The 20,469-nt window shown below is 51.4% G+C and overlaps 9 protein-coding genes across 10 annotated transcripts; 2 read left to right on the top strand and 7 right to left on the bottom strand.

The window, feature by feature from the left end:
• Positions 1-358: 358 nt before the first annotated feature.
• Positions 359-3,276, bottom strand: PPTG_00527 (hypothetical protein; the record flags this gene model as incomplete). Its single annotated transcript, XM_008891923.1, has 4 exons — positions 359-1,829; positions 1,889-2,433; positions 2,487-3,069; positions 3,209-3,276. The coding sequence occupies 4 exons, from the start codon at positions 3,274-3,276 to the stop codon at positions 359-361; spliced, it is 2,667 nt and encodes an 888-aa protein (XP_008890171.1).
• A 1,088-nt stretch (positions 3,277-4,364) lies between these two features.
• On the bottom strand, positions 4,365-5,587 carry PPTG_00526 (hypothetical protein). Its single transcript, XM_008891922.1, has one exon. The coding sequence runs from the start codon at positions 5,509-5,511 to the stop codon at positions 4,504-4,506; it is 1,008 nt and encodes a 335-aa protein (XP_008890170.1). The 5' UTR covers positions 5,512-5,587; the 3' UTR covers positions 4,365-4,503.
• A 591-nt stretch (positions 5,588-6,178) lies between these two features.
• PPTG_00525 (hypothetical protein) lies at positions 6,179-8,569 on the bottom strand. The gene is made up of 3 exons (XM_008891921.1): positions 7,838-8,569; positions 6,757-7,773; positions 6,179-6,695 (listed from the first exon to the last, which is right to left on the bottom strand). The coding sequence occupies exons 1-3, from the start codon at positions 8,512-8,514 to the stop codon at positions 6,527-6,529; spliced, it is 1,863 nt and encodes a 620-aa protein (XP_008890169.1). The 5' UTR covers positions 8,515-8,569; the 3' UTR covers positions 6,179-6,526.
• A 20-nt stretch (positions 8,570-8,589) lies between these two features.
• On the bottom strand, positions 8,590-10,393 carry PPTG_00524 (hypothetical protein; the record flags this gene model as incomplete). The annotated part of the gene is made up of 3 exons (XM_008891920.1): positions 8,590-9,557; positions 9,621-9,802; positions 9,874-10,393. 3 exons carry the CDS (start codon positions 10,391-10,393, stop codon positions 8,736-8,738), a joined length of 1,524 nt encoding a protein of 507 aa, XP_008890168.1. The 3' UTR covers positions 8,590-8,735.
• A 338-nt stretch (positions 10,394-10,731) lies between these two features.
• On the bottom strand, positions 10,732-12,299 carry PPTG_00523 (hypothetical protein). Its single transcript, XM_008891919.1, has one exon. The coding sequence runs from the start codon at positions 12,191-12,193 to the stop codon at positions 10,793-10,795; it is 1,401 nt and encodes a 466-aa protein (XP_008890167.1). The 5' UTR covers positions 12,194-12,299; the 3' UTR covers positions 10,732-10,792.
• A 198-nt stretch (positions 12,300-12,497) lies between these two features.
• Positions 12,498-13,948, bottom strand: PPTG_00522 (hypothetical protein). The gene has a single exon (XM_008891918.1). The coding sequence runs from the start codon at positions 13,774-13,776 to the stop codon at positions 12,586-12,588; it is 1,191 nt and encodes a 396-aa protein (XP_008890166.1). The 5' UTR covers positions 13,777-13,948; the 3' UTR covers positions 12,498-12,585.
• Positions 13,949-14,144: 196 nt separating this feature from the next.
• PPTG_00521 (hypothetical protein) lies at positions 14,145-15,830 on the top strand. The gene has a single exon (XM_008891917.1). The coding sequence runs from the start codon at positions 14,286-14,288 to the stop codon at positions 15,474-15,476; it is 1,191 nt and encodes a 396-aa protein (XP_008890165.1). The 5' UTR covers positions 14,145-14,285; the 3' UTR covers positions 15,477-15,830.
• A 176-nt stretch (positions 15,831-16,006) lies between these two features.
• Positions 16,007-19,335, top strand: PPTG_00520. 2 transcript variants are annotated; one of them, XM_008891916.1, is made up of 3 exons: positions 16,007-17,417; positions 17,480-18,260; positions 18,322-19,335. In XM_008891916.1, exons 1-2 carry the CDS (start codon positions 16,036-16,038, stop codon positions 17,895-17,897), a joined length of 1,800 nt encoding a protein of 599 aa, XP_008890164.1. In that variant the 5' UTR covers positions 16,007-16,035; the 3' UTR covers positions 17,898-18,260; positions 18,322-19,335. The 2 variants fall into 2 exon arrangements, with proteins under 2 accessions (XP_008890164.1, XP_008890163.1); XM_008891915.1 differs by having other exon boundaries at positions 17,480-19,335.
• On the bottom strand, positions 17,823-20,428 carry PPTG_00519 (hypothetical protein). The gene has a single exon (XM_008891914.1). It carries the CDS (start codon positions 20,274-20,276, stop codon positions 17,940-17,942), a length of 2,337 nt encoding a protein of 778 aa, XP_008890162.1. The 5' UTR covers positions 20,277-20,428; the 3' UTR covers positions 17,823-17,939.
• Between the last annotated feature and the right edge of the window lie 41 nt (positions 20,429-20,469).

Below are 20,469 nucleotides of genomic sequence, written 5' to 3'. Positions count from 1 at the left end.
CTATGTTGCAGGCATTCATGACCCACGAGCCTACAACGGTCATTGAGAATCTCCAGAGCTAGAGCACGTAGCTCAAGTAAACACGAGCGATGGCTTCATTCCTGTTTAACGCCAACGTCTTGCTGGACACACGGGTAGGCCCGGTGTCCCACTCGTTGAGAGCGATTTACTGGTCTAGCTAACGAGTACGCTGACGAAGCTGTGTTTGCTGTTATATTACACCCTGTTTTGGCTCTTTAGCCATGAGAAGCAGTGTTCTACACAAGGTGACGTTGCCAATAGCAGCTGAAATACAGTTTAAAGAGGTTTGGTGAAAGCACAACTTCATTTTCACTTCAAGATTTGTTGTTTTCTGCACCTACTTAGCGACAAGCGAGGCCAGCGATGTTTTTCGAGCCCGGATCCCCGTCAATTTCTTTTCTTGTGGAAATGCTGGGTCATTCGTCTCGGGATATGGCCGTCTGTCAGCAGCAGGAATTAGGTCCTCGTAAGTGCCTCGCTTTGTTGTGAACCGCGACGTGCCGACGCGACTGCATCCAGGGTTGCCTTGATTGGCACTTTTGTCTTCATCACCATCTAGGTCACCACCATTGTAAGTTCCAAAACTTCTTTCATCTGCGTCATCATTACCTTCATGACTTGTGATTCTAGACGTATTGAGAATACTGCCCCACACTCCAATCGTCTCTTCGTCTCCGTCATCGCCAAACTCTTCCCAGTCAAAATGATCAAGATATTCTTCTAACAGGCTTCCACTAAGGCTGACTGCGTTCATTTCGGTTGTCAGCGAAGGACCGGAGTTTGTGACAGGAGTCGAAAGGTGAGCATTTGTACCGTCATTTGGAGAGCGAACTGGTGGAACATTCTGACAGACAATCGATCCTCCACTCGGTGTACGTCCAGGTGTTGCGGTACACCTTGGTGTAGAAGAGCTGCGCACTAAACTCGAGCCACCTTCTCTTTCAGCAGGAAACAACGTTCGTTGTAAAGCCGGCGAAGCAGTTGCAGCTTCGTGGTGGAGGTGACCGGGGGTATTAGTGCAAGCCTGAGGAACTGGTGCACCTGTTATGGAGGCTGCGACCTGGACCGGAGTAGATTGTGCTGAGGGTTGAGGAGTTGCCAGTCGCGGTCGTTCACGTGGATCAATGATCCGAAGCAGCTTTTTAGATGAGGTAGGTGCCGACTTTTCACTCCGATTCTTTTCGCGAACATACTGACGCATGACCTGATGCTTCAGGGTCTTCTCAGTCGCCATTTGATTTCTCTTTGGCGTGTGTATGAGAGCAAGCTCACTAAAGAGGCGTTCGCAGGTCGCTGTGTTTACTGCTATCGCCAGAATGGTGAGCGCCAAGAGCGGAAGCTTGCTGCTAGGCTTCGACTTCCTTTCGTACTGCCAGAATTTTACAACCAAGTCCGAGCTGAAGTCTATCACTCGGCTTGTTGTATAGCTCCCCTCTATCCAATCGAACACATCACCACGCAAGGTGCTGTCATCGTCTCCGATAAATCGTCGGTAGTAGTATTGCGTAAATTGACAGATATCATCCAGCTGGATAAGGACAGTTGAAGGCAACTTTTTTGCTTCGGATACGTATCGAGGGTGGAGAAAATATCCTAACATAAACAATGGCTGCTCACACGCGTTCCATCGAGTCTCAACACATTCCACAAGAACATGACTCCACTCTGTGGCAGCGAAACCAATGTACACGTCCATGTATGAGCGAACAACATCCGCGACTGTATTCTCATCTCTTTGTAAGCGGAACGATGCAGTACATAAAGGTCGCACAACCTTCTCGGCGCTCTCCAACTTGTTCCAGAATTCACTGTCAGCCAAAATCCGTAGTTTAGAAGGGAGATCGCTGTCGTTCCTGTACTTAAAAACAAGTCTTCCAGAGCTCCGCGCGCGCGTAGGAGTGACGCAAAGCACGCCTGCATTGAGTTCCAGCGCGTTTCACACAACGTAAAAACTGCAAAACTGTCTCCGTAGCGATTCTCCATGGCCTCAATGGCTCGGGTCAGCCATTTAGAGGTAGACGTATTCAGAAAGCTCGCAGCACCAGCAGCAGCTTCTGATACCTGCTTAAAAACAGTTTTGAGAACTGCTTTAACGAGGTTATTCACGTCGTGGCCAAAGCAAAATAAAAACACAATATTGGGATATCTGAGTGCTAAGATACCTCGCGCTCTGCGGCATTGACCAGCATTATCGGTCACGGCTGAGCCCACATTCCACTGAGACGCAATCAACTCTTCCATGACATCTTCCATTTGTTGGGCAATTGCTAGCCCATCGTGACGAGAACCGGTAGGCACCAACCCATGTGTCATCATTCGACCAAACAAAGCAACTTGGCAGCCTAATACATGCTGCTTTGCAATATTTTCCCACACATCCGACAAAAAATTAACTCTGGCACCACTTCGATTCTGAATTTCCATAACGTAATTACGCTGCTCAGTTCAGCATACTCGTTAAGAACCCGCCCGCCTAAAACGTGGCGACTTGGAACGGCGCCAGTAGCTCCACATCGAGCGTTCAGAAATGTAAGCAATCGCTTGAACGACATTAACTCCACAAAAGAGTCCGGTAGCATCGCTTCCGCCTGGAACTCCAGTAAGAGTCGCCAGAACATCCGCTGTTCTGCTGAAGTAAAATCAGGTGGTGATGCACACTGCAGCTTGTTAGACCGGCTGACCTCGTACTCGCTGGTGTCGCTCTCCTTATTCAGTAACTTGCCGGTGGCTTGCACGTAGTAACTGCAATCAGACAGATGCTTCTCCCAGGAAGCTTTTCGGCCGTGAATGCTGACAGGAAATGGGACTCTGGCCTTGTCATTTACATGGGCAACGTAGCAGTACTTGCATATTGTCCACCACCTGGTCTTGTTACATTTCTCGTTTAGTCTGTAGAAGTTCGAGCTGAGAGAACTTGGAGGTCGACCCCGCTTGGGGGCTTCTGCAAGATCGCTTTGATGGTCGGGCAGCAACTCCATGAGCGACACAAGCTCCCAGCTTTTGACAGGGAACTCGATAAGTGTAGGAATGACGGCATGTCGGCTCCAGCTGAGTTTTATACTTCAAGTAGATCTTTTTTACGTCAACAATGTAAAAAAGTCTGTGTTAAAGTGTTTTAAATGCTGTAAAAAGCGGTTTTTACATGGAAATGTAAAAATGTAAAAACAAAAATGTCAACACTGCGTACGATCCATTGCAGAAGCCATAGCATTTGCGTTCTTGTAGCTGTGATCCATTCACTCTTGGGAATGTCATGGTGGTCCAAGTAGTATCATTTGAGGAACCCGAGCTAGAGAGCGGTCCAGACCTTCTACTCCTCTTGCGGTTGTTCGCCATCCTTCTCAGCCCAGTGAGCACCACCGCTTCGTTTCCCACGAGGATCGTGCGACACCATTCAGGTCTCAGACACCTTCACTATGGCGTTTGGGTACCCCCATCGTCCGGCTCAAATTCGTAGGACTGCAGGGTACGGCGGATATTGAGCTGGTCTGCTGCTGCATTGAGAGAGTTCTTTGTGAATGAGAAATTTACGATTTTATTTTATTTTATTTTATTTTATTTAGGGACACACTCCCTAATAAAAGTGCCAGTCGAGAAAAGGGAAATCGTCCATATGCTAAAGACAGAAGCCAATGGTTTGGGCGGACTTTGCTTCCCGGTCAGAATTCTGGACCATGCTAACACTGACCAGAATGTCCCTTTTTATTATACTTTGTGTGTGGACGAGGCCAAATTGCCATTTCTACTTGAATTGAAAGGATTAGCGGAAGTTTGGCTGTAGTGACACTTGGTCATCAATGAAAAGGGCCAGAATGCCCCCTTTGACGCCTTAATGACTTAGCTTGTATTGTACAAATAGCTAGGTCATGACTGCCCGCTCACGATAGGGTTAACACCAGTGCTTCGAAAAATATATATAATACATAATTTTGGTATTTTATTCCACATTTATTATTATTGCTCTTTGTCATTATGGCATATTTCATATTGCTGTTCACTTGCACGAAATGTTTCGATAGCTATTTTGGTGCTGGTAGTACTTGTTACTCCCAAATTTAAAGACAAAAGGCAGTAGCTATTTTTCATTACTTTCTATTGTTTCTCACTCCTTTATTTACTATGGTAGCACTATTACATCTCCTTAGCCAGTGTCGCAATTCAGCCAATAGAATACGTGGATTTGCGTTACCTTAACTGACCCTATCCTGGGCTAGAATTGCAATTTTAGCAGAGTTAAGTCGAGTTAGAAAAATCATGCAGTCGAAAGGATGGGAAGAAAAAGTAGTAGGAAGAGCCTTCCGAGTGTGGAGTGTGGCCATGCGAAACGGAAGGTGATGCAAGTAGACAGGAGGGACACCGTGTTCATACGTCGCTGGATTCAGGTACAAGCAGCGATATTGAAGGCATCTAGCATTATGAATTTTACGACGAAACACTACGGAGCTACCACACGCCATATCTCGATATAACCATGTTAGGATCTTACTGAGGTGTTTCGGGCTCCTCTTCAGCCGGAGCTGGCGTTGCAGCCGGCTCATCACCTGATCCACTTGCCGGAGCCGGAGCAGGAGCGGCAGCGGGGGTGGCAGGAGCGGCACCAGGGGCAGCAGCTGGAGCGGCACCAGGAGCAGGAGCAGCAGCAGGGGCGGCCGGGGTCTCGCCTCCACTGCCGGCAGGAGCGGGAGTAGCAGCAGGTTCTTCGTCATCAGATCCGCTGGCCGGAGTCTCGGCGTCACTGCCGGCAGGTGCCGGCGTGGCAGCAGGAGGATCATCTGATCCGCTGGCCGGAGTTTCATCTCCACTACCGGCCGGTGCCGGAGTGACGGCAGGGGTGTCTGCACCACTACCAGCCGGTGCCGGAGCACCGCTTCCGCTTTCAGGAGCCTCAACGCTACCACTGGCGTCGCTGCTCTTAGGGTCGTCGCTACCACTTGAAGGAAGCTCGACGTTGCCACTGGAGTCGCCACTAGCTGCAGGTCCACCCGTAGCGGTTCCGTTGCCGCATTCGCCCGTAGAAAAGTCCACAGCCCAGAAGTGCACGTACTTCCGTGTCTTGTCGAATGTGTAGCCCGGGCCCATAACATTCACCTTGCCGAAGATGGTGCTCTTGGCACTCGCAGCCTTGCTCCACGCGGCGACGACACTCGCCGCCGTCCTGTAACCGGCACCGACGATTTCCGTCACCGTCTCGGCCTTGAAACCCTGCTCCGCGGCACGCTCCTTAGGCACGGATCCGTCCGAACCTGTGCTCTTGATGAAGTTGTTGTCGGCCATGTCGTTCGACTGGATCTGCGCCGCGTCCATGAGCATCTCGTTAAGGCACAACTCGTCCAACCCTTCCTTCTTCCGGGCCGCATTGATGTTGTCCAGCAAGTCCTGACGGAAGTTCACAGCCTGTAGAGTACGGTGGTGATCGTCTGCCGGGAACGCGCTCACGGTCGCCACTAGGGCCATCGAGGCAAAGGCGAATACGCTACGGACGCTGACCATTGTTGCTGCTTTAGTGCTGTATGTAGGGACAGAGCTGCTTTTCGCTCTGTGGGGCTGCAGGGACGATCGAGTGTCGGGCCAATTGCAGAATGAAAGAATTAGCTAAGCGTCCATGCAGTTTGTGCTGGTTCGATGCGGGGACAGTCTGAACGTGGGCAAAGCTGAGGATAAGCCGAGGATCGGAAAAGGCTCTTCCATGGGACTGCAAAGCGAGCCAAACCGATACAAACGCATGGAGCGTAGTCGTAGCCGGTGCAAAAGAAAACTTTCGATAGCAACGACAAGTGAAAATTGCAACAAAACAGCAAAGCTATTCAAGTCCTGAAAAACATCTGACGTTCGTCTAATTATCCGCTCTCTAGTTTTCTCTCTGACTCTCCACTTTCAAAGCAAGACCAGGTCGAAGCTGCCCGTGAAATCTGCAGCAACGTCAGTGTTGCATGCTGTTTTGCACGATAATTTTGGCGGCAAAGTTCGGCAATCTCAGCTGGAGTGAAATGAAGATCAGGGTCTTGCATGACATTGGTACATGTAGCCACGTTCAAAACCCACTGTAAGTCGAAGCATGTATGAAGTACTGATGATGATGCACGTCAGTTCGTAACCCTGCCACTGAATTATTTCATGTCCTCCTGTACATATCGGGCGTATTAATACAAGGTAAAATTGCACTGGGTCAACGAGATTGGTGGCACATACTAAAACAATCATGCTGTAATGTTGAAGTATCTGTACTTGAAGAAACACCCTATTGATATTTTCGCTGCACGATCAGTGTTCTTTATGCCAACAACTGAGAACGTTCCTGCTAGCGCCGTTAATTCCGTCAGTCTGACATTAATCATGTCTGTAAACTTCCTTACAGACAGCGATAAACAAACCCCAACACAATAAATGGGTAGTCAATCTATGAACACTACGCATGCGAGGCGATGCAACCAACACCTCAGAATACACGCCAGTAACTGTCCCTATCTCGTTGCTGCGGTGCTTTTCAGTGGCAACCTATTACAGCCTAGTCCTTCTTCTCCTTGCCGTCCTCCTTGGAGGCGTCGATGGCAGTCTTGATGATGGAAACCACAGTCTTGACGCGCTTGAACATCACTTGTCCAGTGGACATCATGATCAGCAGCATGAACACGATCAGCGCCCAGTACAAGTGCGATAATGTGTGGCTCACGTGTCTACAAACACATAATAAAAATCAGTACAACTCTCCCTCAGAACACAAATATGGCTACGTACTTGCAGTCGTAGAGCGGGATATCGTATCCGATGCTCTCGTAGCAGAACAAGTCTTGCGAAACGCGGAACATCAGCAACGCCAGTGCCAGACACCCCGGGATCAGGTAGAACTCCAGGTTCTTGTATGGGTCACGCTCGGCATTGATCTCCAGATAACGGTGACGTTCCTTCTCAATCTGATCCGCAACTTCCTGACGATAGCGCATGATCTCACTGCGTCGACCCATACGAGCGCCATCATCGAACACGTCCATGGCCCCTTGCAAGCAGGCCTTATGGTGCGCTTCCAGCTCCTGTACGGGCACATACTGACACTTGGAGCCTGCGATCTTCTCCATCTCACGCTTGTACATGAGCAGAGCCTTGTCTCGCTGGTTGACATTGTTAGCTTCAGCCGTGGCTTCCAGCAGCGTCTTGGCCTCCGGGAAGATAGAGGCTTCACGGAATAGTCCAGCGTACGTCTTAATGTACGTGAATAACTCGCGGGAGGTCACAGCGACGCCGTGGATCTTCTTGGGGAACAAATTAGCAGGGTCGAACAGGTCGTCCAGATACGCAGTCAGCAGCTCCAAGAAGCGGTTGTCGATGGCTTCAACGGACCCATCGTACTCACGCTCTGTCACTGCGTGGCCAGGGTGAGGCAGTAAGAAGCACGCCACTTTTTCAAAGCACGAGCTGATCTGTTCACGGGTGTCAGCCAAATCTTTTTGTTTACGGGACGACAGCAGCTCGACCATGTACTGTTCCATATCTTCTCGCTTCTCGGCCAAACTCTGGTTTCGAGAGAAATCCTGCCAATCTCGTACCAAGAAGTCAAGACGTTGGAACGGACGTGGTCGCTTGGGGACATCGTCGCCTTCTTTATCGTCGTTCTCTTCTTTCTTCTCCTCGCCGTTGTCACTAACACTGGACGTAGATTTCTCCACACTGCGGTCTGATAGCGACGCAGCACGTTGCAACGCCTGCTGCTTGTCACTTAGTGATGACGCCGACTTGGTGTCTCCAAACAACGCCATCCTGTAATGTTCATAAATTACCGTAAATAAAACTTCCACAAATTAAGTTACCATGGGACACTCACCGTCCATATTCCGTAAATAGAGCAAGGTGCTGCAGGTTGTCCTCCTGGACTCTCTTGTCCACATTGTAGATCTGGTACGAGCTCAGCAACGTACTGAGACCAAAGATACTCGCCGTGAGCATCTGAGACGTCTCGGAGTCGAACATTCCTTGGGTATCAATCAAGAACACGGCAATGTCCTCGCCCGTCTGGCTTTTGCGGATAAATGGCTTCTCCCACATCCAGATGCCCGTCGTGTTGCGTTTGCGGCCTGCTCTCCAGCTAAATCCCTTCTCTCCATACGTCTGTTCAATGTTGGAATTGCCCTCGAGCTTCCCTTCGCCGCTACCGGTCACGCCTTCCATGACCCAGGCCTTCCAGACCTCCGTACTCTCGTCCTGTGCGCCGTCAGGCTTGAGCATGCGGCCGTGACTGGCGTGACGCAAGTAGCGAAGGAATAAATCTAGTACGAAGCTCTTGCCCGTGCGGAAGGCACCCACGACTGAGAAGATGGCTACTTTCATGTCCTCAGGCACCTGGTGGAAGATGACGCGCAGCGCCTCCTCGTCCAGCGTGAAATTGGTGCCTTCGTCATTGATACTCACGATCTGACGCGCCTTGGGTAGCTCCTTCACGGGCTCTAGAGTGACGGGGGCCGGTGGCGGGGGCACGGCAGAAGACGACGGGGGGGAACTCATCTCTTATGATCTTGTTTCTCGACTGATGAGGAATCAGCCATGTTCTATAACGCAAAGCACACGATTGGTTGAAATGTATGGAATATGGAGTTCTTATTGGATAAAAGAAATGCAATTGATGGATGTATTTCATGGAAGATGGCTACGTTTTGATGGACTCCTACTGTTCAAGCAACAATCATGGCTACATGTAGTTGTCATTTTGCTGTCTACGTCTCAGTTCAGAGCCACAAGGCAAGAATGGTGATTGATGCCAAGACGAATGTCGAGGGCAATGGAGACGTCGCAGCTGACGTTGATTCGAGACGGGAACCGGCTGCGAGGCACGCAGTATAGCCTTCGGGGGTGGACCACCACATCATGGAGCAGAGGTACCAAGTGAGGCACACGCTGTCCTCGCATGAAGTCTGTTGATACGACAGCGCCTGTGAGTTGTAGTAGTACTGCTCCACCAGTGCCGAGTCGGTCGCAGCGTTCACGATGAAGTTGTTCATCTCCGACCACGATAATGAGCTCACGTTGTACGCCGTGCTGGCCTTAAAGAGCGGCTGCCAGTCGAGGGCGCTCTGGTTGTTATCGGAGAGGTTGGTGCCGTATACGGTGAAGTCCATGAGGTCGTACGTGCTTGGATCAAAGTCCCAGACCATGAACGCCGGGTTATTGTAGAACATCGGCGAGATGGCTGCAGACATGAACAGAGGCACGAGCTGAGAGCTCTGGTCGCTGTTATCGGCTGCGATGACTTGATCGGGATCTTGTGACTCCATGTCGGCAGTGAGCGGCAGACGGAACTCGATACTGTGGGTGTGACCGAAGATTTGCGCCTTGATAACATCCGCGTACTGCGTCACGATCTTCTTGTATGAATCGATGTATGAAGCTTCCCACATTGGCGAACCATCTTGGGCGTCGATAATTGGTGGGATGTGGCCAGCGATGTACGCGAACTTATTGCCATTGCGAAGGCCCCAGAGTGTGGCGTTCAGCCAGGCAAACTGACCGAATGGATCCGTCTCGTTCGTTGAGTCCGGCTTGTGTTTTGGCTGTATAATAATGGTTAGCACGTTAGTTGGGAATAGAAATGTTGATGAAATTAGAGAACTTACCGAATAGGGTACCGTATTGAGTGTAAGGAGGATCAACTTTTCGGCAATACTGTACGACAGGTAGCCCCGGGTATTGAGATCTTTGAGGTTCGTTGCGCTGAGTGAGTCACTCCACGCTGGAGACACGATTTCGATCGTTGGGTTCTCCTCGCTGGATGGATCAGTGACGTTCATCGTGTAGTCTGCATACAGTAATTTAGAGTTAGCTACAGCAATAATAACACCGTTAGGGAGTACCAAATTGATACCGTACTCTTAGTATCAGTGTCGCCCAACACGGCCGTAGCGTTGAGCGTCTCGTTGCCCGGGGTGGAGAAATACTGGGCCATGGTCTCCACATTGACTTTCACCGCTTCAGCGAGGTATTCATCCGTTGGATCACCATGAACTGCATGGTCACCGGTGTACAGGAAAAAGTCTGGATTGGGTAGTACTTGTTTAGCGTACTCGAGTGCTGAGGTCAGTAGGCTGATGGGGGCGTCGTAACCGTATCGGATTGGAATCTCAGCAGATTCGTTGCCATCCGAGATGTTTAGGTGGACATCGGAGAAGTGCAAGATGTGCTTGAACCCGACTTCTCCATCCCCGACGTTGCTGCCGTAGCTACCGCTGCCGACAGAACCAACTTGCTCTTGCGATCCAGAGTCGTCCTGGACGCTCGTGGACGTGATCTTGCCGCCTTGTAGACTAGGCGACTTGGCTGCAACAGACTCGGCTGTCAACAGTAGACAAGCGGACACTACGCGCAGCGACTGAAGAAGCGATCCGGCCATGCTTTGAAGGGGGAGGGAGTGTATTGTAGAGAGGAAATTGAGTTATGAACATGTTGCAGAAAATCACTAAAGCGTTCACTAAGTCGGTAGTCGGATCTGTAACATGTCTGCATGTCTTAGACGGTTTTGTGGATGCTTGAAGCGGAAGGTCTCATGTGAATTTAGTGTATGCAGCCATCATTACGGTACCGCGTTATTGCAGAACGAGCAGTGAAAATTCGTCACGTGCCACTACAACAATTCGCTGCGGTGGTAAATGGTTTTGACCACAAGTCAAAGGTTATCCCATGTCATGTAGGAGCTCGGACGTCAATGCATATAGGCTGATTGGTATCAAGTTGCACTCGTTCACATTCTGAGTTCATCAGAATCAGGTTCTATTAACGTATCTTATCTCAATTACGATAGTGTATCTTGTCTAATTAGGGTGTTCGAGCAAACTTTACTATCGTTGGCCCCTCCATCGGACCGCGATCGTAGCCGCCTGAACGGCTCCAGTGCCCAACTCGCTGCGGTCCTCCACGCTTCAGCCGCATACTCGTACAACGCTGGGGGAACAGGGACTTCAGTCGGTTCACGTAAGAGATGGCGAGGTGTTCGTTGACCAAACCGCTGAGACTTGTCCTTGACCCACCACAGCACCGAGTACGTGTCACCATCTTCGGTACCTTCATTGCGCTGCAGCACCACGCCCGCATACCATTGCTCACCATGAAGAATCTCAACAATTTCACCCTTTTCAAAGACAACAGGAGGCTCTGGTTCCTCCATTTTCACCTTTTCCTTCTTGACATCCAAAAAATCCGCCTTCACTTCTGACTTGGGGTTCTCCACTGTAGCCTGGGGCTCTTCAAATGTAGCCGATGGTAATGGAGCGAGTGCTGCGTACTGGTCTTCTACCTCTCTTAAGTATGCGTTGCCCACCTCGAATGCCTCTGCAAGGATCTGACGCATAGGACTCGCTACCAACGGCGCCACATCCAGCGCTTGTTCCACAAATTCATAAGCGCGTTTAAAGCGCTTCACCAGCCCGTCAATCTCATAGTCGCGAGGGTCCACGGATTGCGCGCGACGACATAGAGGACACGAGCGGAAACGGTGCTGAGCTGCTCGAGACAGACACGACCAGCAAAAAGTGTGGGCGCAGGACAGTGTAATAGGCGCTTGGACGTCAGCACAGAGACAGATAGGACACGTCAGGGCTCTCGGACCAAGACGGAAGTTGCCGTCGGGCAACACGCACAACATCACGCGGTCTGTAAGTGCCGCAGTTGCATCGCAAAGTGCGTCCAGCTCCGATCCATCGTAGAATGGCTGACATTTAAGGTCTTCCAGTACTTGAGCCTTTAGTCGAGAGGTTGTAACAGTGGAGTTTTCGTCAATATCCTCATCGGTCTCGGTTGCATTCGCGGTTTTGTCGAACTTCTTGGCGATCTTAACGAGTGCGAGGCTGTTGAGCACTACGAAGCGACGGAAAGCGTCCACTTGGTTGGAGAGCTGCAGAACCTCTAGTAACAATGTCCGAGCGGTGGCATGCGGCAAAACCCATCGCGTTCCCAACGTTTGTTGCAGCGGCTTGAGCCCACGATCCACCAGGTCGTCGAGGATCCTTGCGTGAGCGACATTGAGTTTTTGCATCTCGGACTCCAAGATTGACTGGAACCACGCGACTCGTTTGTCAAGCGAGTCATTCTCTTCGGCGAATGCCAATTTGATCTCGCGCTTAAGTGCCTTGTAGTCCACGTAGTCGGTAGCCCACTCTGAAGATGCTAAACTACGCACTCGCTTGCCGAACTTCATTTGATTTTAGTGCTTGGAGAGCAACAAAAAAGTTCTGCTTGTCCTGGGAATGGCGGATTTTTAAGTGAGGATACGTTGCCCACACGCGACGTTGCAGTACTTGAAGTAACTGAATGGTGAGCACGAAAATATCTCGTCTCGAGAGTGAACAACGTCCTCGATTCCTGATAATAGCCACCATGAGCATGAATCTACGTTTGGCCAGATTCGCAGAACGGTTGACGATACTTTATCCAAGTTATTCGGTTTGGGTCGTATCATAACAAATAAAGGTGAGATATGGTACCAAAACAAGGTATAAGATGCTTCAAACAAAAGTTGCCTTTTTCCATCACTCAGAGTAGCAGAGTGCTTAATACAGCTTTTTTTAAGGCTAGCAGCATAGATCTTGCTTACGACTCCCAGACGAATCCTGTCGAGCGCACGCCCTTGTCCTCCTCGCCCAGGAACGGGTAGTCCGTGTAGCCTGCTTCCACTGGCATGTCCGGCTGTAGATAGAACGTCTTCGGGTCGTACGGTGTCAGCTTCGCATCTTTACGTAGACGCTCGACGAGGTCCGGGTTCGAGATGAAGTCGCGACCAAAGGCGATGAGGTCAGCCACTCCGTCCTCGACAGTTTGCATGGCGTCGGCGCGGGTGAACCCCGCGGCTGTAATGAGCACACCGTTGTAGATGCTGCGGAAGTGGCGAGCTACTCCGCCCTCGGGCACAGCAGCGTTGTCCGCGTGCATGCCACGACGTTCGATGACGTGCAGGTAGGCCAGATCGTAGTCGTTGAGCTTGTTCACGACGTAGCCGTAGGTCTCGCGTGGGTTGGAGTCCTTGCAGCCGAAAGTGTCGCCAAACGGAGAGAGGCGGATGCCGACCTTGCTCGACGGCAGGCTGGATAGCACAGCCTCAACCACTTCGAAGATAAGTCGCGCGCGGTTCTCGATGCCACCACCGTACTTGTCTGTGCGCGAGTTGACACTGTCACACAAAAACTCTTCGAGGAGGTATCCGTTGGCAGCGTGGATTTCCACGCCGTCGAAACCTGCAGCGATGGCGTTCTCGGCAGCAAGTTTGTAGTCGTTGATGATGCTGGGGATCTCAGAGATGTCGAGAGCTCGCGGAGTCACGTAGTCCTTGCGACCGTCACGAGTGACGGCGTGGCTCTTGACGTTGTCCATGGGAGTCGCGCTCGAGGACACTGGCAATTGTCCGTTGGGTTGGTTGAGTGGGTGACCCACACGACCCGTGTGCCAGAGCTGCACAAAGACCTTGCTGCCCTTATCGTGGATGGCCTTGGTGACAGGCTTCCAGCTCTCGATCTGGTTTTGGTTGAAGATACCAGGAGCGCCGAAGTAACCACGACCCGTGGGGCTGATGTTGGTGGCCTCGGTGATGAGCAGTCCACCGTCGGTAGCACGCTGTTCATAGTACTGAGCAACCAGGTCCGTGGGCGTACCAGCATCACCTGTGCGAACACGAGTGAGTGGGGCCAGGGCTACGCGATGCTTGAGCTTGACCGGGTCTTCCTTTCCGCCAAGGGTAATAGCGGAGAAGAGGCTGGGTGCGGTGGTGGTGTTCGCGTTGGGGGCCATGGTTGCAGGAGGCTAGAGGTGTCGCCACTGTTGTGTTTGAATGCACTTGTGTTGCAGACTGAAAATTGGAAAATGAACGTCGTCTCGACTGGAGCAACGCTACGAATGAGCTTAAAAAACTCCCAATTACGATTCATGTATTGCGTCAAGTTTTGTGTAGACGCGATCAAGTAGGTCTTTTTGAGTTTGGTGCTTATCTATGACGATCCAGATTTCTGAGAAAAATGAATCGCTGATTATTCGAACCGTGTATTATTCTTCAGACTGTAGTGATCATTGATCACGTCGTCATCGAGTTTGACGCAATACCATGTAGATACATTTTAGTACACGATCGTAAGTAAATAATATAATACCTGTCTTGGATATAAAAAAGCAAAGACTTGTACACCCTGTGTACTCAGAGACAGCATAGCACCAGTCGAGACGACGTTCATTTTCCAATTTTCAGTCTGCAACACAAGTGCATTCAAACACAACAGTGGCGACACCTCTAGCCTCCTGCAACCATGGCCCCCAACGCGAACACCACCACCGCACCCAGCCTCTTCTCCGCTATTACCCTTGGCGGAAAGGAAGACCCGGTCAAGCTCAAGCATCGCGTAGCCCTGGCCCCACTCACTCGTGTTCGCACAGGTGATGCTGGTACGCCCACGGACCTGGTTGCTCAGTACTATGAACAGCGTGCTACCGACGGTGGACTGCTCATCACCGAGGCCACCAACATCAGCCCCACGGGTCGTGGTTACTTCGGCGCTCCTGGTATCTTCAACCAAAACCAGATCGAGAGCTGGAAGCCTGTCACCAAGGCCATCCACGATAAGGGCGGCAAGGTCTTTGTGCAGCTCTGGCACACGGGTCGTGTGGGTCACCCACTCAACCAACCCAACGGACAATTGCCAGTGTCCTCGAGCGCGACTCCCATGGACAACGTCAAGAGCCACGCCGTCACTCGTGACGGTCGCAAGGACTACGTGACTCCGCGAGCTCTCGACATCTCTGAGATCCCCAGCATCATCAACGACTACAAACTTGCTGCCGAGAACGCCATCGCTGCAGGTTTCGACGGCGTGGAAATCCACGCTGCCAACGGATACCTCCTCGAAGAGTTTTTGTGTGACAGTGTCAACTCGCGCACAGACAAGTACGGTGGTGGCATCGAGAACCGCGCGCGACTTATCTTCGAAGTGGTTGAGGCTGTGCTATCCAGCCTGCCGTCGAGCAAGGTCGGCATCCGCCTCTCTCCGTTTGGCGACACTTTCGGCTGCAAGGACTCCAACCCACGCGAGACCTACGGCTACGTCGTGAACAAGCTCAACGACTACGATCTGGCCTACCTGCACGTCATCGAACGTCGTGGCATGCACGCGGACAACGCTGCTGTGCCCGAGGGCGGAGTAGCTCGCCACTTCCGCAGCATCTACAACGGTGTGCTCATTACAGCCGCGGGGTTCACCCGCGCCGACGCCATGCAAACTGTCGAGGACGGAGTGGCTGACCTCATCGCCTTTGGTCGCGACTTCATCTCGAACCCGGACCTCGTCGAGCGTCTACGTAAAGATGCGAAGCTGACACCGTACGACCCGAAGACGTTCTATCTACAGCCGGACATGCCAGTGGAAGCAGGCTACACGGACTACCCGTTCCTGGGCGAGGAGGACAAGGGCGTGCGCTCGACAGGATTCGTCTGGGAGTCGTAAGGCGGTAGCGGTAGGACATGCTACCCCATATTACAGGACGGGACTCGTTGTGCAACGGTGAGTCTGGAGATGTAACTGGGAAGGTAAATCCGTGTGGATTGATTGAACATGCTACTTTTATTTTTCCAACTTTTTGTGATCGTGGCATGATCTGCATTCGTTGCTCCGGCGATCGATGGTCCCATTACTTCGTTTTACTTGTTAGACACGTACTAGATGTAGGAATTCTACAGCTGCTTGGTTCAGATGTGCTCGTTAAAAGTATTATTAAACTGGTAGCCAACATTCTAGTAGATCGAAGAACTCACTTTTCAAATGAGAACATTTCGTCCACAATGACATGATTAACCATGGTATGCACTGGGGGGGGGGGGGTTCGGTATCCTACGCATCGTTGGCTTTGAGGCTACTAGGGAGCCTAATAAATCTATTAATCGGAATACTTTTTTTTCCACCGCTTCACAATAATAATAAAAAACAAATTATGTGGTTTACAAGAGGTTACAACTGTATTACTCCATTGGGTTCATTTCAGAATTAGAAATCAATCCTGTTCAAAATGAGCGATGCTGATGTCGTTGTGGACGTCTCATCGCTGTTGCAGACGTCTTCCGCTGACAATCCTGCTTCATCACCAGCTGCATCTTCCTCTCCTACGTCTCCCGAGCCCAATGCAGCTCTCGCGGTCTCCAACGCCTCAGCAGTCGTGTCACACCATGGCCACAGCCATGGTCACCACTCTAACTGTCAGCATTCTCACGTCCAAACTCCGTCCGAGGAGCAGGAGCCAATGACCCCATTGGAGGAAATGTTCGCTTGTGCCAAACGCAACGATCTGGCGCAGTTCGTGCAGCTGGTGGCGCAATACGGTGACGAACTGGCGCGAGAACGACGAGACCCGCAAGGCCACACGATCGCTCACTGGGCAGCGCAGAAGAGCAACGGCGAATTCCTCCACTATTTGCACTCCATCGGAGCACCCATCGATGAGCCCAGCGAGGACGGGAAGGCGCAACTACACCCGATCCATTGGGCTTGTGCTGCGGGGAACTTAAGTGCTCTACGGACGCTGGTACTCAAGCTCGGAGTGGACATTAACACGTGTGACGCCAAGAAACACCGTTCCCCATTGCTAGTAGCGGCTCAGAATGGACACCCACTGTTAGTATTATTCTGTGTACGTAACGGGGCGGATGTGACGCTCGTGGACGCTGATGGAGACACAGCTGTCCACTGGGCGGCCTATAAAGGAGCGACTGAGATCGTGGCAGTGTTCCAGTACCTTCAAGTAAGCTCCGATGCACCAGACAAATTCGGACAGACACCGTTGCATCTTGCAGCTATGAGAGGTGAGCTAGAGACCGTGCAGTTTCTAGTGGAGACGCTGGATGCTGATGTTAAAGCTCTGGACTCCAAGAAACGTACACCGAGAGATCTGGCACAGCTCAAACGTTTCCGCGAAGTGGCGCGGTATCTAAAGCAGCGGGAAATGCGTGTTGCAGCGTGGAACATTGCTGCCTTCACGTTTTGGTGTAACCCTGGCAGTCGAGCGCCGTATCACTTCACTGTTGTTAACGCAGTGATCACAACGCTGATCTATCTGTTCCTGGTCTTCCCACTTATGCCAGATCGACGCAATGTGATGGTACCACATCTGGCGTGGAACGCGGTGACCTGGTACTTCTTCTATCGCACAGTAACGACCAAGCCGGGTAGTTGTCCAGAGGACAATAAAAAGTATGGCGTAGCATACGAGAAGGTCACAGAAGCTCTTATCGATGGCGATGATGAGGACGAAGACAAAACTGGAGAAAGCGCCACTGCTCGTGCGCAACGTGAATGTATGGAGCGTCCATTATGCCATACGTGTCATATCCAGAGACCTCCGCGCTCCAAACACTGCCGTATCTGCAAGACCTGCGTACCCGTCTTCGATCACCAGTACGTATTGCGTTATTTAACCTTGTTTTATTCGTTAACTAACTTGGTTTCGATGCTTATAGCTGTCCGTTTGTAGACAACTGTGTAGGACGTGACAACTACGCGGCATTCCTGCTATTCGTGACGTTCCTGGCCTTAGATCTGGTTGGGATGGAGTACGTGCTCTACTTGTTGTGGCGCTATCATCACGCTCTACGCTTCTACGCTGTAATTGGCATGATCTATCTCCTGTTGATCCTGCTACCAGTGGCTCAACTTGCGGGCTTCCACATCTACCTCACTGCTCGAAATCGCACGACCAACGAACTGCTCAATGCTAATCGCTACCGCTTTCGTGGAGGCGAAATGCGTTCCTATGACCGCGGTATCGTCCGCAATGTAGGCGAACGCTGTTTGGGTTTTGGCACCGACCCAGACGACGAAGATTCGGAAGAGAAAGCCAAGCTGCTGGACGAACAACTCAACTCTGTTCCTGTATAAATTACTTACAAAACGGGAATTTATTCAATACGAGTTGAAAACTTACCAGAGCTGACACTTGGTCTTGGGGTTCATAGGCGAACCAGCAGGACACGAGAATACTTTGGCAAAGTCTCGCGAGTTGCTGGCAACTCCGTTGATGCGCCATCGCTCCGGTGAGTGTGGGTCTGTGGCCAAACGCTGCGTCATGCTGGCATCACTTGCCTTAGCACAGAAGGCCTGTGCGAACGAGATGAAGAAGAGCTTGTCCGCTGCGTTACCAGGTAAATTACGTTCAGCTTGACTCATCGTAGCGGTGAGTTCTTCAGTGTCTGCTTCGCTCATCTTACTCAACTGCTCGGCTTGGTCGGTAATGAACTCATGGTACGCAGCGAAAGATAACTTGACCCCTCCGTTATCCGCGATATTCTCACTCAACGTGTAGTTCCCATTGACGTGGCCCAATACAGTGGCCGTGTCTGTACTAACCACCTTGAAGCTGTTGTACTGCTTCACCAGACAATCTGTACGCTTCGAGAACTCGTCTGCTGTCTGGTTACTCCACCAGTCGTGGAGATTACCGTCCCCAGCGTAATTCCTTCCAGACGCATCGAAGCCGTGCGTAAGTTCGTGTCCAATGATACTTCCAATAGCTCCAAAGTTACGTGCAGGATGGCGACCACGAGCAAAGAACGGAGGCTGTAGAATGCCCGCAGGAAACACGATCTGGTTGGCGGTTGGCTGGTAGTACGCGTTGACTGCTGCACTGGTCATCGCCCACTTGTTGCGGTCTACAGGACCTCCTATCCTCGCCACGACACGATCAAACTCGTGCAGTTTAATAACTCTCATATTCTCAGCCAGAGGTGCGTCGCCACGTAACTCGTAGGGAAAATGTTCCTGATTAGTGGAGTGACCGATGAGGTTCGTCATATTCCCCAGTTTCTCCAACGCAGCCTCACGAGTAGCCCCATCCAGCCAGTCCACTCGTCCTAGATTCTTTTGCAGAGAGGCCTGAACTTGAGTCACCAGTTGGCTGGCAAGCTGTTGACTGGCTTCGTCGAAGCGCAAGAGAGCGAAATATTTGCCCACGAGGTCGGGGAAGTTGTCTGTTACGCGTTGGAGACACACTTTCCATCTTGGAGCACGAGTCTTCTGGCCACGTAGTGTCCTGGCGAAGAAGGAAAAGCTCGCTTGGACGAAAGGCTCGCTGAGTACTGCTGCGTAGGTGCTGATGTATTGATACGTCAACACTGCTTTCAACGTATCCAGTGTAACGGAGTCTCCAGCTACCAGTCGTTCAACACTCTTGAAGAACGCAGGCGTCTCCACGATCACATCCGCGTTCTTGGCTTTAAGGCTGGACAGCAGTCCCGTGCCGTTGACGAACTTTGCAAACAAAAGCGGATACTTCTCAGCAGCTTCAGCCACGCTCATGCGGTTGTATGATGCTACAGGGTCTTGTAGTTTTTCTTTAGGCACGAAAAGTGGTGCTAAAGTTTGCTCAAATCCAATTACCGACGCTGCCCGAGCTGCTGCTGCGCGTGATTCCCATCCAGCCAGGAGGAATAACTCCACTACATACGCATGGAAGGCGTCGCTGATGGAGTCGAACTTTTTTTTGTCCAAATAATACTCTGGATCCGGAAGGGAGAGTCCAGTCTGTGATGCATACAGAGCGTATCTCGTGGCTTCTCTTGCATCTGCCGATACTCCAAGTCCCGTTAAGAAATCCGGCCCTGCTTTGGATAATTCGCCTGCCAGTTGAAACAGCTTTTTCTTGCTCTTGACTGCAGCAATCTGCTGCAAAATAGGAGCCAATACCTGCAATGACGCCTCATCCGCCGTCGCGCTGCTTATATTGCTAAAGTTCATGCAGGAGTCGTACAATTCCCCCACTAGCGGCCATCCTTGCTGCATCAATTCCTTCAGTACTTTTTGGTTTTCATCGTGTACCGTTGTGAACGATAGAAACACACTGGGCTTGTCCGCTGGGATCTCCACCTGCTTCTGCCAGCCTCCGCAACTAAACTCATAGAAATCGTCACAAGGGTCCACTTCGCGATCCATATGAGTCACCACATCGCTAGGCAGCATATCCACCCACTCAGCCACTTGAGTAGTGGCCTGAACCCCACGCGGAGCTTGCAGTGTGTTGCCGCGCACCACCAAAACTACCACGAGAAGGAACAAGGCTCCTAATCCACCCACAGCCCAGGCGGCTACAGGCTTCTGCATCAGCAACGGCGGCCCAGCGTAGCCCGCGGGATCGTCATCATGGCTCACGAGCGGCTGCTCGTCGTTCTGCTGCGTCTTAGACGCTTCGTCGTCGTCGATAGGGGGCGACCCGCCGTCTTCGTCGTAGATTTTCTTCCATTTCGAGCTCGTTGAGCGCTCCATTCAGGTGCAACTTGGTGCACGAGGTGCGCACGCGTGTCGGTTAATTGGCAGTGTAGGTTGCCCAGCTGGAAGAGATACGTGGCTTACGCACGAGACGAGTATTGGATGCCGCTTCCAGGTGTGGATTTGCCGTGTTTACAAACGACGTGACAGCACAGAAGTACCGCGACTCCTAATCATTTTGTGTAGGACT

Source organism: Phytophthora parasitica (genome assembly GCF_000247585.1).
Source record: "Phytophthora parasitica INRA-310 unplaced genomic scaffold supercont2.1, whole genome shotgun sequence".
Taxonomy (NCBI): domain Eukaryota; phylum Oomycota; class Peronosporomycetes; order Peronosporales; family Peronosporaceae; genus Phytophthora; species Phytophthora nicotianae.
Note: the sequence above shows the minus strand (reverse complement) of the source record. Positions and strands in the feature narration are given on the sequence as shown.

Bases quoted from the DNA above. Each gene is read 5' to 3' on its own strand.
- PPTG_00526 (XM_008891922.1), bottom strand. From the start codon at position 5,511: ATGGTCAGCGTCCGTAGCGTATTCGCCTTTGCCTCGATGGCCCTAGTG.
- PPTG_00525 (XM_008891921.1), bottom strand. From the start codon at position 8,514: ATGAGTTCCCCCCCGTCGTCTTCTGCCGTGCCCCCGCCACCGGCCCCC. The intron at 7,774-7,837 runs GTGAGTGTCCCA...TGAACATTACAG, and splicing joins CTATTTACGGAATATGGACG to GATGGCGTTGTTTGGAGACA. The intron at 6,696-6,756 runs GTACGTAGCCAT...ATGTGTTTGTAG, and splicing joins ATCCCGCTCTACGACTGCAA to ACACGTGAGCCACACATTAT.
- PPTG_00523 (XM_008891919.1), bottom strand. From the start codon at position 12,193: ATGAAGTTCGGCAAGCGAGTGCGTAGTTTAGCATCTTCAGAGTGGGCT.
- PPTG_00522 (XM_008891918.1), bottom strand. From the start codon at position 13,776: ATGGCCCCCAACGCGAACACCACCACCGCACCCAGCCTCTTCTCCGCT.
- PPTG_00521 (XM_008891917.1), top strand. From the start codon at position 14,286: ATGGCCCCCAACGCGAACACCACCACCGCACCCAGCCTCTTCTCCGCT.
- PPTG_00520 (XM_008891916.1), top strand. From the start codon at position 16,036: ATGAGCGATGCTGATGTCGTTGTGGACGTCTCATCGCTGTTGCAGACG. The intron at 17,418-17,479 runs GTACGTATTGCG...CGATGCTTATAG, and splicing joins GTACCCGTCTTCGATCACCA to CTGTCCGTTTGTAGACAACT.
- PPTG_00519 (XM_008891914.1), bottom strand. From the start codon at position 20,276: ATGGAGCGCTCAACGAGCTCGAAATGGAAGAAAATCTACGACGAAGAC.